A 16686-nucleotide genomic window follows, 5' to 3' on the forward strand; every position below is an offset into this window, starting at 1 on the left:
GTGCCAAAGCCCACACAGAAGCAGAATGATAAGTTTGATTTCATTATGAAATCATACCAAGCACCATAAAGTATCAGCTTGCAAGTTCATAATTTATAAATCAAGTGTAAATAGCCCATATTCTGAGCTCCTCTCCAGCGTCTTATTTATCCTTCCCCCATGAAAAATTAACAAGTCCATAAAATAGCTTGTAAATTTAAAGCAGTCATGTTTTTCAAAGTAAATCAACACTGCAACTTTCCAGCTTCCCTGGAAACCCTGAAGCATCAGGTGGCTCCAGACACTACCCTTATCCTGCATTTTAGGTGTGCTACCATGCTACAGCAAAGATGTTCCACCCCTTGCTGAGATTCCTCCTGCAGACCTGTGCCAAAGACAAGGTAAAGCACTCTGTGGTTATTGGGCCATTCTAGTGCAGCTTGGCAGACTGCTTTCTTCAGGGGCTGCTGGAGTAGTGAGCATCATATCAAAGATGTAAAGAGAAGAATTAACAAAACTATTTTTATAATCAGCTTTTCTAAAGCAGAAAACTCACTCCAAACAAAACTTCTGGTCCATGGGAAGGAAAACAATCAGAACCAGATCAGCCAGCACTAAGAAAATTCCCTAAGGGACCCTTTTACAATTTTGTGACCTTTCAGGTTTGCCCCGGACAAAAAGCTGTGTCGGTTTTACAAGGCCCTCCGCATACATGTCTTCAAAGATCTGTGTTCCTGTGCCCTCGCATAGGCATTTACCCCTCCCACGTGGAAATAAACGAGGGGCAGCAGGCAAGTAGAAGGCATAGGAGCAGGTGGACTGAGGCACAGACTGGGGCAGGCACAACATTTGAGATGCTGGAGCACTGAAGCAGAACACAGCAGAGGTGCGCAGAGAACAGACACCAGACTGCTCTGGAGAGTACCTATGGAGGTGCAAGGACAGTTTTCCATGCAGTTTAATGTGTGCTTGTGTCCACCTCCACTCTCTTCTATCATCTCTGTAGGCATTGCTCAACACCAGATAAAAGCCCATGAAGCCTACTGAAAAACAAAGACATTCCTACACAAGAACTCTGCCTTGAAACAAACTCAGTGGTGCTCTGTGCTCAGGCAGGTAGGAGAAAAAACAGGATTTCAGGGCTGCTGCAACAGGCTGAGTCACACTGGGATGTTATGCCTCACAGAGAAGGATGGTATCAAGAGATGCAGATGGAGATGGCACAAAGAGCACCAAGGGTTTGCTCAGTGAAGGATTTTTGTAGAAAACTGTTCCACAGATAGTTACTCAGAAGCTCTCACGAAATAGCCAACAATTTTTAGCTGCACAGAAAAAATAATCCCAAACCATTAGAATAATCAAAGCAGAATAAACACGGCATAGGGATTATGCTCCCCTTTCTGCATACGTTTTGTATTCCCTCTCCTTTGCAGTATAACTATGGCTGTCACAAACAGTGCATTGCTATGACAATTTACAACAAAAGTGGCACATTTTATTAGATGTAACGCTAACTTATTCATTACATTTCTACAATCAAACACTAAAATGGATACTGGTCCTATGGGGACAAGAAGCAGAGATGAGTGGTACAACTTTATCTCAACTGCATGTAAAATACCCATAATTGAGCAGAAAGCCTGATCCCGACAGCTTAAAAGTGTAACGCCGGAGCAGCAAATGTGATTGGATTTCTTCTAATCTAATCATTTTGCTCCATATGTGGCCCCAATCTGTTTAGGATTGTTAAAATTCCTGGGTATTGTAGTACCTTCCCCAGAGACAGCTAGAAGAGCTCGGACAGCCTGGACCAGATGGGATGCCAGCAACTTCAGCCAGGAACAGCAGAAAAGAGGACAGCAGTTAACTCCTTCTCTGTTGGCTGCCTCAGAACAGATCCAGAAGGAAAAATCACAAAGCCTGCTTTCCTATCAGTGCTATAAGAGGTGCTTGGTGGAGATACTGAGAGCAAACTGCTGCAGACCCTTAGGACAAACAGAGTAAGGACCAATGATTGCATCCTTCTGATAAGTGGTTCTGCACTTTAGAAATTTCCATGCGTATGTGTAAGAAGGAGCTCTCCCAGGTGCCCAAGAGGAAAGTAAAATGGTCAAAACAGAACCAGTACCTATAAGATGAAAGGCCTCGTGGCCAGATTAAACCAGATTATAAGTGTTTGTAAAAAGCTTTTGGAATAAAATAAGAGCACGGACTCTTCCTCCAGAAAAGAGAAACTTGGCAGGTCCGTGCTTGATTTGAGAGCAGAGTCTGGCTGCTAACATTACCTGCTGCTCTACAGTTTGTCATTAAGAGGAATTAAACCAGCACTTGGGAATCTGTCACAGAAAAGACTTCGATGTTCCTTGTTTGGAAGGATGGATTAGTCTGATTTATGAGGTTAATCCTTTGGCATGTAAAAAAAACAAGACCGTAGCTAAAAACAAAATATGGGATTACCCCATTAATATAGCACACTGATTATCAAAGTACCACCCCCTTCCTTTCTGTAGCTTCTTCAATTCAGCAGCTCTTGGCTGGATTGACAACTTGACATCATTATTCCATACCTGCTCAAACAGTTACTCTGCTTCGATGTCTTGAAGGGAATTTTGTAGGTGCTTTAAAAAGTCCTTCTTTGACAGGTCTCAGTTAACCTAAAATCCTGAAAGCCTGAGGGAATGGTAAAAGGAGAAGGAAATGAAAATAGCAGCTCAGGACCTTCAATACTTTTTTAATTCATGAAGCTGTTAGTGTAATACTGAATCCTGTCTGGAGACCTGATTTTGCTATTGCACTGTATTTGCATTTGTGGAGGAATACAAAAATAAGGAATTTTCCCAATAAATTGGATATAGTACCATCAGAAGCAATCGCATCCTGCAAGATCAGAGCCTTGCACACGAAATCTCTCATACACAGCAGGTAATATTTCTCCCTGGACTCCTCTGGGTAGTTATGATCACACTAAAAAATGAGACAATATTGAAGGGTAATCATGTTTCTATATTTTCAGATAACTTCTTAATAAAAGACCTTTCAAGACTGTCTACAGTATCGCTGGGAAAAAAATAAATTCATTTTTCAAGTTAAAAAAAAAAGCATCAGTATCTTGTTCCCTAGAAAGTGACTGCTAAGCAAAAATCCTCATCTGGAATTTTAGCATATACAGCAATCACCCCTATACAATCCCCGGGAGAACTCAGAGGCATGCCAAAGCAGGAGCTATGGATCCAAGATGTGGCAGGACACTGGCTCTCTAGCCTGTAAAATCAACACTCAATGCTGGGACAACCCAACAGCTTCTGAAACAACCCATTTCCTGCAAAAAGTAAAAAAATAAAAAATCCCAAGTCCACTTTTCACCTAGGAGCAGTTACCTGTCTTTCCAGCTTTATTAATGCTGCTAAATAGGAACAGACCAGGGCTTTCCTTATCAGGCAGTCCTTTGAGTGTTTGCATTGCATTTCAGCATTGCCAAGGATTGGCAAAACCTGAAAGAAATAGAAGCAGTTGCCCCACCATTGTATCTCACCATGCTTGAAAATCCAGACTTTGGCTTCTCTCCCACAGTTTCAAAGTAAAGCATGCTCCTTTCTGGAGCCCAGCTGCATGCCTAAGAAGATATTTTCTGAGCAGTAATATTAACCAGAAGTATGTTAACTTCTCAAGAATCTATTAGTTCTGGTAGCTATCAAGCAATGATTCTGACAATTCCTCTACTTGGAAGCAGATTTTTAAAGAAATTTGCACACTTCTGATAGCCATCAGGACAAGTGAGATTCTTTTGCCAAGAGAAAAAGATTATTACTTTGCAGCCATGGAAAATGCAAAAGCTTTTTAGATGCTATGATTTCCCCTGCAGATCCAATACAGAACATGTACAAAAGTATCAGACACCCATAGCTGCTTGCCTCCAGTCAGGGCTACAAGCACAGGAGTTAATGCTAATTAAAGAGGTATTTTTAGACACGTGTGTAGCTGAGAGCCAAAAACTATCAATTTTGAATCAGATATTTGAAAGACATGGGCGTATATGTGAGCATCTGAAGAACAGGAAAGGAGAACATTACTTGTCTCATAACTGAAAGATTAGATTCCTATTTCTCCATGCACTTTTAATGTGCTTACAGAGTTTCATGAAATAGAACTCCTGGGGCAGGGCTGGGGACACAAGGAAGCTGTCTGCATACGCAGCAGCCTGGGTTACAGCCAGGGCCTGATCCAGATGGGCTGTGGTGGGAATCCCAAGCAGCCCAATTACCACACTCCAGTGCATTGTACCGGGGGAGAAACAAGATACGTTAATCTCTCACATTTTCTGACGAACACAACCTGATCAAAGACAAGTTAGCAGCGTGAACAATTCCTCACCAGAAAGACCTGTGGTGAGGTTTTCTCACCCTGTGCCAAGTGCAAAGCCATGCTGCCAGCTCCCGGTGGTAAACTGCATGGGTCAGGCTGAGCAGGTTGTCTCCTAGAGGCACTCTGAGCAGCATTCTGTAAGGCATCCTGAGAAAAAGTAACCTCTGCAGGCAGGAAGTGCTGGACAACAGCTGCCAGGGACTACAGGATGCTGCTCTGGCTTATGGGAGCCTTTACCAGGACTGCTCTTCCTGGAAATACACACCTGAAGTGTCTTTGAGAGCTTCAAGTAGACTTCTTGCTCCATCAGAATTCCATCATTTTTAGCGTTACTGATCTTTTAGCAGGGCTACTACTTAAAGAGTATAATCACATATTAGATGTTCAAAGTGGCTATCTCCTGCATTTATTGATGGCCAGCAGGGTTGGGACAACAGTTGCATCTCTTGTGCAGCTCTCCTGAAGTCACTGCCTCAGCTCTGAAGCACAGACTCATTGCAGACTAATCTTTCCTACTAAGAAATCTGTGGTACTAATTTTATGCCAAATCAGTGGTTGATTTATCCCTGTTGTGACTCCACTGAGTTCACTCAAGCTATATAAACCATAAATCTAGCTCTTACTTTCTCAGTAGACAGTACTGTTGTTGTTTTTTTTCCCTTTTCAAACCATATGAGAAAAGATCTGGATGCACCAATGTACATCCTGCTCCTGCAAAGCATGTAAGCACACACGTGGAAAGCATGAGAAACTACTGAGGAACTGGTATACCTCCATAGCTATATCACCTTGTCAGTCTCTTCCCCCTGACAATTCTGTTCATATTATTCATCAGGAGACAGAGTGCTCCTTTGGGCATTTGGCTTAACACAGATAAAACAAACAGTGGAAAGATGCTCATTGCTTGCCCTGGAAGCTGACCTATGCCCTGAGTATGTTGACAGCAGCATGGAAGCTCTGCAAGGGTAAGACAGTGAGTATCTCTCTTCTGTAACAAACCCACCTACTGTGCCCGTATTTACTGCTGATTTACCAGACATGAGACACATCTGCTCTTGAGCTCTTCCCTAAGATCCTTCTACTTAACACCACCAGTTACTTCTTAACAATCCCTGCTGTCCACTTCTGCTTAAGTCCTTCCAAAGCAAAACACAGGCTGCAATCCCCATACTTATATTAGGGCTAACTCTCTCTCTCGTGCTGTTTTCAGTGCACATTGTTTCAATGCACCTCACCTGACCTACATTTCCCTCTTCCACATCCAGTCAGGGAAGTCACTGGATAATTTCACAGCACCTTTCATGATCTTTTTTTCTTTTTTAAGGGAATGGTTTGCTTCTGGCTGTGTTTGCATCTTCATTAGTTCTTCACTCTGTTGTCTGAATGTTTTTTAGTTCTGCTTTTTCTAGCTGTCCAAACATCTTGCAAAGTTCTTCATCAGCACCACAGCACCAACATTCTGATCATGCAGTATCTGTACCAAGATTCCTACATGCTGTCCCTTTGTAAAAAACAAACAGCTCAGCAAGTCCATTGCTCAACTAAACTTACAGGAAACTCTTGCTGAAAAAATTAGAATTAATCCTGCCATATTCTGCAGAAATAGTAAGGACACTGTAAATATTTCTCTCCATCATACCTATTGATGAGAGAATTTAAGTCTTCTTTGGGCTGTGTTACATAGAACCTGTTGAGACCTCTTTATACTTCCCTTTTTCTCAGCAAGTTTTTAGGCTTGGCAAGGCTTAGATGATACATCTTCAACCCGGGGTGGCAAGAGCAAAGTGCTGCTGCAAGTCACTCTGTTCAAACACCAAACAAGAAGCTTCAGTTTTAAATAGACAAAAGACATCCCTAACGTCGTGTCTTTTTTACCTTGCAGATTACTTCATGCAACTTTCCAGGGTTGTCCTTTGGAGCAGATAAAGTCTATGCAGAGACATCCCAGTTTTCCCCACCTGACACCTCAGGCCCAGAAGCCAGTGAGCAGAAGGAGCATGTTCCACTCTCACACAGCAGAAGTAGGCCTTTTCATGACAAAGGCTTTGCTATGGCTGCTATGCAGCCCCAATTGCAGAAGCGATTCTTTATCTGGCTGAGAGCAGTTTCCCAAGCACCCCCAGCCACAACACAGCCCGTACACTGTTGGAGTTTCTTATACAGCCACTGCAAGCCAAGAAGCCTGCACAGCTCTGTTCAGTAGATTCCTGATAGGCTTTAAAGGATTGCTAATTCCAGACTGCTTCAAAAAATGCAGAGTATTCTCTCACACTTTTTCTTCCTTCCCTTATGTGAGCCAGTCAGCACCTGTTGGGCCATAAACAACTAAACACAGCAGCTCTGAAACAATCCTGAACAGCTTCACTGCTGAGGGCAAGGAAGTCCCATGCTGCATGGACTTGCTCCACCAAGCTTCTAATGCCAAATATTTTCTGGAGGCAATTGGTGTGCCCATTGCTGGCCAGAATTGTGGACTAATAAGGGTTAACTGCTCTCCCCATCTCCCTCCTCCCTGTGCTTCTGTCAGAGCCCCGCTCTCCGGCCAGGCTGGGCTCAGTGCTCCAGCATCCAGCATCTGCTGACAGTGAGCCGAGCCAGGTCCTGGGGTCGGGTGAAGGTGCACAGCTCCCCAGGAGCTCCAGAACAGAAAGAACAGCAGCCAGAGCTCCAGAGAATGCAGAATTATGCAAGTTGAAAATAACCTTTGAAAAATCCCAACCTAACTAAACATCAAAACTGTTTTCCTTTCCTTGAAAGACAGCAAGCAATCTAACTACGATGCCTATTGAGGAGCCATATGGAAAAAACAGTTCTGTCCTGTTAAACTGGTTGCGCAGTTTTGTTTTTCATCTGTCTACAGAGATCTGAGAATTCCATGTTTTATTTTATGCTTTTTCAGCAGAGAAAGCGAGTGAACTGGGGCTCATCTGGCCAGAAACACAATAGGTAAGAACACTATTTTTGTGTAACATATTTCCAAGAGCCTGAGTGTACAGCGTTTGTGTAACTGAGTGAAATCAGTATTTAGGATGCCGTTCTCCTTGGGATAAGCTGATTATAGGTTGGTCAGTCGCTTGGTTGGTTTGTTTTCCTGGACAAGAAAAGCTGAGCTGCTATAGTATCAGTGTGGTGTGCAAGATCCTGGCAGTTAAACAGTAAGACTTTTTTTAATCCTCTCTAAAGAGAGAAACAGATTCCACTGACAAAGGTAAAGAAAAATATTTGGGGTTATATTTAAGCTATAGTTAAAATAGAATAATAACAAAGTGGCAAAGAAGTGCCTCAGTCATAAGGAAAGCTCTGTTAAAGAGTAATTAAAAAAAATGATATTTTCAAGTATTCTTTCAGCTTGTTCAGATGTTTGTTTAATCTTTCATTGAGCCAGGTGCTAAAAATATTGAAGAGACACCTTGAAAGAAGAAAATAGCCTAACCCTATTAAATAGGGCATTTAAATGTTCTGGTAGTGATCACTGTAATAGTTTCACCAATACTAAAGATTTACATTAATTTGAGAATCACTGATGAAGATTTTGTACATGAAAGTCTACAGTGCTTTCACTGCTTTGCTTAAATGTGACAATCTTGAATGGGTTTACAAATGAAACAGCCCTTTCATGGACTCAGATAAATTGTTACAGGCAGAAGCTGAATTGTAGGCTTAGTCCAAGTTAAAAGCTCATTTGCAAACATGACAAGGGAAGGGCTGATCTAAAGCAAATGTTACGAAGGACTGATGCTCTGCTTTTATATTCTTTTTATCCCTGGCTGTTAATCTGATAAAACTAGGATCTTACCAACAAGTAGTAGTAAGAAAGACACAACAAAATACTACCTCTCCCCCCAACACGAAAAAGATAAACACAAAACTCTGGCTCCCTTAGCTTTCCAAATCCCTCAATTACAGCTGCCACCTGTTCTAGAGGTCTGTGCCTTTCTCACTTCCATGCCTTTTCCACTTATGCATTTTCCTTTTCTGCAGCAGGATGTGGTAGAGAGGAAAAAGTTGCAAGAGTAATTAATTTCATGTTAAGAGTGTACTACCAAAATTCTCATCCGGAGCCTCCTATCTACATAGTTCTGTACAATGTACAGAACTGTTCAAACAGCATCAGCATTTTTGTAGGCGAGTTCTAGAAATACTTGAGCAGCTTAGCTTTCTTTCAAATGTTTGAAGCTGACAATTAAGCCTCTTTGCAAAAGGAGATGGGCATATATGATTTTTGATACCTGATATGGTTAAAAACTACAGAGCTATTATGGTTCCAGTGAGCAGCAGATGTAGCAATGGCCTGGAAACAATGCAGTTATGAAAGACACGTCTAATGCACATTTATCCAGCTACATTCGTCCATCTTCCCCACAGTAAGACATTCATCTTCCAACGTAGATAAAGAACTTACAATCCATTTAGAACCAGTTTAGGGCTGGTTATCAGGATCTACCACTTTTCATGGAACAGGATCTCCTCCAGCTCTGAATAATTTCTTTTGATCCTCTTCTTCACATGTCCTTATTGCCATGACTGATTTACAACCTGTATGAATTAAAAAATAAGATGACCTCTGACAGAAGGTGGGGTATAGCGACACCTTTTAAGTTCAGACATCACAGTTCTGTTACAGATAATTGAATTTATTAAATGAATTCTATAAGCAGGGAAAAAATAATTTAATTCTCCACTCATTTTGTCAGTAGCAAAGCTATTCTCTGGCATGATATTGCACTTGTGCTACAGTGACTACACGTATGAATTTTACAGTTAAAGACTTCATAGCAGCTTCACCATTAAACCTTTACAGAGTCTAAAATATTTCTGAATTATAAGCAACTTAGCAATCTGAAGACCGTTGCTCAAATGCTTGGCTTGCTGCAACAGTAAATATCACTAGAGGAATAAAAGGAGCATCACTGATTATCTTCTCCTTTAAAACAGCAATTTCCATTTCTCTTCACAGTACTGAAGATGTCCTGTATCTGGTTTTATCTGCCTCTCTGCCTTCTCACGGCTGCTTGCCTGTGTCATTCCCTTAAAGCACCCACTGCCAGTTCCCAACAGAGCTTCAAGAGTGGTCTCTTCAACTTCTACCACTCCCTGATTCTTGCTGATGGTAAGGAAACTACAGTTCATCTGCTGAAGGATATCCCTAAAAGGTAAGCACAGATCAGCCACAAAGTCAATCCTTTTCTCATGTACTTTCCTGCAACACCAGCAGCCACACACTAACAATCCAAGTCACAAACTGCTGTGTGCCTGCATAGCTCCAACGTGCCTACTGAATTTACTGAGACACCAGTGTAGTACAAGTGTCTTCCAGTGTACACTGTTGTTTTGCCCAGAATCTGGAATGACCCCCCTCTTCCCAGGCAGCTTCCTGTGATGATACAGAACTGGCAGGTTCCAACAGCAATCAGTTGCTGCATGATCAGTCTGGCTTCTGAACCACACAAACAGCCTCCCTACAGCAACTGTATAAGACACGAATTTTACCTAGCACACTAATGACCCCAAGATCACTAAAATGCATGCAGAATTCTCTTATAATAAAGCATCTATTAGCATCTTGCATCGTAGAAATGTCTTAGTTGAACAATGCTATAAGCCTGTTAAGATCAAATATGAGTGTCATGTGGAAGTTAGATTCTTCATATCCTCAAAATACTTGCAGTTTTCCACCATACCTGAACATACACACAGTGTAGATATTACAGCTGATAATCTCAAACAGGAAAGGCAAACTAATTAGCCTGTTTAGGAAGAGATGCATTTCAGGTGGTTTAATCAGAATCCTTTGACCAGTGGATCAGCACATACAAATTTTGATGAACACTGAGCCATCTGGTTCACCCCCGCTTCACAACTTCTGCTCTCTCAACACTCATTGCATAGAAACTGGAACATGGCATATTATATAATGTGACATGCTTACAAAAAAAAAAAGCAAAACTAGCTCTCCCTTTTAAAGGAAAATAGGCATTTAGATCTAAGAGAGCAGTACATTTCACTGTTGTTCTGAGACATAATATGAAAACTCCTATTAACATGCAAGTATCAAAAAAACCAAACCCCTTCAGTTTAGCATGATCAAGTAAGAACCTTATCAAGCCTAGAACCATGCAGACAGGAAACCAGAAGATGAAAAGATTTGGCTTATAATAAAAGACTTGAAAACATGAAGCTGCTTCCAGTGAAGGTCAACTCCAAACAAATAGCCATATCCTGAAATTAATCCAGACCTTTATGCTGATGTAATCTGTTCATAATAAATAGGTTTTCTTTTCAACAAACAAACAAAAGCGAGTTGTCTACATTTAACTGCAGAGTGAGCTACCAGGAAATGCCAAAACATTTCCTGTGGCTGTATACAGCCACAGTTTACTGTTTACAGAAACAACAGAAAGAAAATGGGTGGTACAGGAAACAAGACTTCACTGTAAATAATTAAGAATAAAAGATTTACTGAGTAGATTGATGCTCCTTTGTACTACTAACACACCACAGCTTTTTGTCATCGAAACAAACTGGTTAGAACAGAGTTACCCGAAATTGCCAATGATAGACAATCTTCAGGGTTGATCATAATTATTGTATCTTCATCTTTCACAGATGGAGACCTAAACATGCAAGAAGGTATGAGGGAGCTTGCTCTCTAAGAATCACTGTGGAACTCCAGTCAGGAAATACTAGGGAAAAACATACCGCATTCCCTAGAGTTAGTGGTTATCTAGAAAGTAATTAGTTTACCACATTCATCATCCAAAATAAGCAGGTAAGTACTGAGATACAATATTCACCTGAAGCATACTGAAATTCACCAGGAAAAAATATTGCCTGTGCTAAGTGGACAAAACCTCCAGGAACAACTGATGGATTAGAAAAAAAGCACAATGCATGTTCTTCCTGCAAATGAAAGTTTCAGACATTCCCTATCTTGTTGCAGTGATGCATCTCAAAAGAGAGCAGTCATTTCTATCCACATTGAAATGACCGCATCAAGAAAGGTACACTTCCTGTGAGTGTCAAACAGACCTGAATTTCTTCATGCTTTTCCTTGGATTCATATCCACATTTACAGGTATTACTTCGTTTTGGAGGAAGACAGAGCCCTTGTACCTTTCACAATAACAGTGACCCCTTGTGATGTCCCCATTGAGTGGAGCATACTTGTGCACAAAGCTTCAGCAAATTTGCTTGGGAAAGCAGCACAAGGTAAGATCTTCAGCCTACCTGAGAAGAGCTGTAGAAAGTATAAGTTACTTGTAAGAACTATTGTTACACAAAGTTCTTTACAGGCTTAAATATCATACTGCTCCTTCTATAAACAGGCATCAGAAAAATCTGATGAAATTTGCAGTTCACTGGATTTTGCCAAAGTAGATTAAAAATTACATCTATATAAGCCAGACTCAAAAGCATCTGAGAACAACACATATGTATTGCTTCATAAGCTCTTTGCACTTACCCAATTTTCCCCCTGCAAACTTGTCTCCTGTGAAGAATCTAAACTGATAGCAGTAACATTTCCACACTGGAAAATGTTGCTTGCACCCCTTGATCTCCATGCAGTGCCTAAAATCACTCTTCTCCCTGCATTAATGAGGCAGGCTTTCCAATCAGCCCATGCTGAGTGAAGAGCTGTCTCAGCAGGAGTTAAATAAAGTTCCTTTACAGTAGTAAGCTTTCTCTCTTCATAGAAAAACAGCAGCAAAAGTCTAAAAGAAAATTCCTTTCATGGAAAACGAATCTCCTTGAAGTGTCCAAAGAGAAATCTAGTGGGAGATGAAAACTGTAGGCACATCAGGCACAATAAAGTTCAAGACTTCTGCAAGTTGTTTTTATAATGATAGTCTTTATGAAAATCACAATAAGCACTGTTAAAAAGTCACTCAAATTTTACTTCAATAAATTGCCAGTAGCAAAAAGCATTTTTAGTTATGATTATTTTCAGGAAGGAAGAAAGCAGGATGTTCCCTAACATACAAGCAACAAAACCTAAGCAATGTTCAATATATATTAAAGCAGAAATTGCAATTCTGTTTTTTCTTGCAGGTGATCTCAATAGACATGATGTCTCAAAATTCCAGAAGGCTACAAGCATGACATCCACCATTTTCAACTACAAGGGAAATTCAGTAGAGACTTACATGGGTATGTCTTCTCAGTCTGCCCTTTATATGCTAGAGTTCTTATCGACCGAGCGTGACACACACATCACTGTGTACTTAACAACTGACACAACGTCTGGGCACCTCTATCCAGAACTTCCTCTGGATCCACGCATAGATGTTATCGGCGTTGGCCATACAACAGTGACTCTGACATGGAAACACAGTCCCTCTGCCTTGCAACACAGAGAAAGCATCCAGTACTGTCTTCTAGTTAATGAAAAGCACAATTACAAGAGCTTGTGTGCTGCTGAGACAGCAATCAGATTCTCCGGAATGAAAATGCCACCAACATTAGCTTTGTCTCTCTCTCCATACCTTCTTGAACCACAGCAGGTAATGATATTATCAGACAGTGAACTGAGCATCATCAACAAAGTGAGCAGTGGGGAAGTCAGGCAGATATGTATGGGTACCAAGAACACCTATACAGTGCCTAATCTCAGTCCCAGCACTCAATATTATTTTGATGTCTTTGTTGTCAATCTCCTCACAAATGCCAGTGCTGCTTACACTGGGACATTTGCAAGAACTCTAGAAGAGCCTGAGCCTAAGGTGATGAAGCTGAAAGATGGGAAGGCAATTCAGGTTGTCCTGGATGGGAAAAAACAGAAGTTGTGCAGTCTGCAGTACCAAGCGAGGCACAAGAAAGTACAGTTTGCCTTTCAGTTGTGCCGTGGTCAAGTACAGGTTCACATAACAAAAAATGGTAAAATAGTGGCATCAGAAAACATTCTGGGGTTGAGGTATTTGTCACTGAAGGGAAAGCCACTAGACATATACCTGGTGCAGCTGAGGTCCACAGAGGAATCCGATTCTTCTGTGAAAGTGCAGGTCTCCCCCCATTTCCACAAGCCCTTATTCCCACTTCTTCCAGAGAGCTTAAAAATCAAGTCTTTCAGTAAACTGAGGACTTGCAACTCTGTCACCATTGCCTGGCTAGGAACACAAGAGCAGAGCAAGTACTGTGTGTACAAGAAAAGGATTGAAGAAGATCAAGTCTGGATGGAACTGCAAAATACAGACACGTGCTCTGGACCTGATTCTCGGCACAAGTCAGAGAAAGTGCTGTGCAAGTATTTCTATGACGTAAATCTCCAGAGAGCTGTCACCACAGAGACTATCAAAGGGCTGGATGCAGGGACACTTTACTTGTTTGACATTTATCTCATTGGGCCATCTGGCATCCCTGTCAGATATCACAGCAAAGTTGTGAAGACAAGGAAAAAATGTTGAAGATTCTTCCAGAGACACTTTGAAATGAGTGAATGAAGACTACTTCCAAAACCAATGGTAACCCATATCATAGCCCATACGGTTTAATACACATCAACAATATTCTAAAGCCATGATATTCTGCAAAGGGATTATCTTAATTCAGATCATTACACTTTTGCATCTTCTCCTGCACACATTTTTTTCTTCCCCTCAGCTGCCTCATTGAGACATCCTGAACATGAAATTAATTCATGCACACAGAAATAAAATACTCAGTGGCACCCACGAGAAATAGATAGGTTACCCAAAATGCTTCTGAAATCCAACATAGAAAATGGGAAAAACCTCTCAAGGAGCATCGTTATTTTTAAGTTCCAGTTTCCCACTGTGTGCAAGTCCATCAGTTAATGAGGAAGTGAAAACTCCCCCCCAAGTCAAGCTGGTTTGGAATAATCTAACTTCCCCACTACTTGAACAGTACACAGGGATGGAGGAAATAAAGTCTGTGGAACTGTTATCAAAGTGGCACTGCTCTACAGCTCAAGTAAAGCAGGCTGAAATACTTTCTCTATTACCTGTGTGCTAGCTTGACTTTTATCTTTATAGAGAAAATATTAATGTTTAGAAAGGGCTAAAACTTGGGCCAGGACTAGCTCTGAATCCAGCTTTGCTGGGAGCATAAAAACAGTGCTGTGCTGCTACCCACTGAGGAAAGAAATAAGGAATCCTGCCATAGAAAGGTTTTTGTTTTGTTCTCTTAATATATAGCCTCTGTTATCTGCCCTCATCCATCTCTGCGTGACTCCTGAGAGTCACGTACTTGCTCTTGACATCCTTAACCCAGCCTGTATCAATGAATGTGTTGCTTTAGGAAAAAGTAAATGTGGTTTTCCTTTTAAATATCAAGAAGGAAGAAGTATTTGTAGTACAAAGCCTGACAAACATGTTTTTTGTTGTCTGCTTCCTTGATTACCTTCCTCAGATGATGAAGGAGTATGAAAAAATACTAAAAAAAATAAAAGTCTTCATAAGAAAACATGTTGAATATCAATTATCAGCAGAAAATATTTTGCACATATGTTGTTGGCAGGTCTGGAATTTATGTATAAAGAGCTATAATAGAGTGACTGACCCAAAGGTTGCTAGAGAAATCTTGCCTGCAATTCTCTTCTCTGCAATTATACTGCACAAAAACAAGCAATTAATTCCACTATTGTACATTTCAGAAGTTCACTTGCTATCCAGGATCAAAGTTGTAGCTTACTCTGAATAATTATTACCTCCAAACATGCTTGGAGGCACTTAGTAAGGACAGAACCTGTCCTCAGCATATAGGCAAGCAATTAAACATTTCCTGCTGCAAAGACTTTATAACATCATGCTAAAGGGGATGTTTGCTCAGCCTCTGCATGGTGCATCCTGCCCATAAGCAGACTCATTAGTCCCAGAAGGGTTCTGGCCTTTCCATGCAATTAGCAACGTCCAGGCCTTGACTAGGCTTTACATTCCTGCTGACAGTATTCAGGATTGAGCAGCGCTGTGGCAGGAGCCATGTTCTGACCTCCTTCTACACTCCACAGGCCTTTTAGCTAATTACAGGGGCTGGCAGCTGCATTACATTTTTCCAGGGCAAGCCTTCTCCCCATTTCGCTCCCGCCAAAATCAGTCTGAGCTCAAAGAACAACAGAAGTCACCTCCACTTGGAAGTCTTAAATGTTTTCATCTGCCTTCCTCTATTTCAGGCATTTATATTCTGGGGGAACTTCACTTAGAAGTCTGACAAGTGACTATTAACCAGAATAATAAGAGAGGAAGAACAGGAAGATAGTTTAGCTGCACATACAAAATAATGTTGATCTACAGCCCTTAGCCCATCAGAGCATTAACCCCTGCTTTGGTCCTCTATACTTTCACCACAAAAATGCCACTGGGTGGAGGCAGGCACAGTGGCACCCTGCCTAATACCCATGCCTCTACTAAGGAGTAGAGTATGGTGTTTGGAGTATGTCTTCATGACATAGCTAGCTTAAGAATTCCCAGCAAAACACTGGTTTGTCAGCCCTGGCTATGACATAAGCAGAGCAATGACCACTGGTGAGAGAGCTGCTGCTGGATTCTCACTCACAGGAGCTGCCACCCCACACCCCAACTTCTCTACAAGCAGAAATCCAGTTCACAGGAGACACAGCTGGGCTGTAGAGAAGAACACGCTGTTCTGCCAAAATCAAGCACCTCTGTTATAAGCAGAGCAGGCAGCCTGCCCCCAAGGTAACAACCCACACTGTCCATGTGTGCATCCAGGCATGGTCTGTAGCACAGAGGCCAGCAGCAGCAGGGAATATTACATTCCACTGGTCTTTCCACTGTGATTTTGCTTGTGTGCACCAGTCTGTGGAGCTGCTGTTAGTTCACTCATGCCTACAGCCTGCCCACGAGGCAGCTCTTGAGTGCTCAGTTTTAAGCCAGGTGCCACTTCATTTGCTGCCGCTCTGATAGTGAAGGCTCAGATGTATCCTTGCAGCATCTAAAGGCTCCATGTAACAGTGTTCCTGCCCCTACCAGCTGCTTGTTGTGCAGCTTCCTGGCCTTAGCACCCAGAAGCCCTTTTGCTTTTAGAGCTATTTGCCATCTTTCCACCCAATCTCTCTCCCATCTGAATAGTGTTACATGTTATAATAAGCCTTACTATTTTTGTCTCAAGTGCTGGACTTGCTTTCAGAGACTGAGAACTGCGGTATTAATGTATACATACACATGTTGTCTTCATTACTATTTGATTTTTAATTTAGTGGGATAGATTTTATAAAGGTTGCTACTATGAAACATCCAGGCCAGATGTGCTTTTGCACAAGACTTTAAAAAAAAAAAACAAATACTATCAGCACTCTAAACCAGTGACTCCCAAATGCCAAAGGCTTTCAGGGACTGTAAAAGAAATGGAAGCTCTCTGGCATTGGGGAAA

At 41.5% G+C, this 16686-nt stretch overlaps 1 protein-coding gene and 1 long non-coding RNA gene across 2 annotated transcripts; one reads left to right on the plus strand and one right to left on the minus strand.

Annotated features, from left to right (window-relative positions):
• Positions 1-1401: 1401 nt before the first annotated feature.
• LOC109368744 lies at positions 1402-9291 on the minus strand. Its single transcript, XR_004160464.1, has 4 exons — positions 8744-9291; positions 3357-3470; positions 2547-2649; positions 1402-1964 (listed from the first exon to the last, which is right to left on the minus strand). It is a non-coding gene; the product is annotated as an uncharacterized LOC109368744 (long non-coding RNA).
• On the plus strand, positions 6894-15160 carry LOC100546809 (protein NDNF-like). Its single transcript, XM_010714224.3, has 4 exons — positions 6894-7287; positions 9299-9494; positions 11417-11550; positions 12391-15160. Exons 2-4 carry the CDS (start codon positions 9307-9309, stop codon positions 13740-13742), a joined length of 1674 nt encoding a protein of 557 aa, XP_010712526.1. The 5' UTR covers positions 6894-7287; positions 9299-9306; the 3' UTR covers positions 13743-15160.
• The last annotated feature ends 1526 nt before the right edge of the window (positions 15161-16686 follow it).

The sequence above is a fragment of the Meleagris gallopavo genome, chromosome 8 (genome assembly GCF_000146605.3).
Source record: "Meleagris gallopavo isolate NT-WF06-2002-E0010 breed Aviagen turkey brand Nicholas breeding stock chromosome 8, Turkey_5.1, whole genome shotgun sequence".
Lineage (NCBI taxonomy): Eukaryota > Metazoa > Chordata > Aves > Galliformes > Phasianidae > Meleagris > Meleagris gallopavo.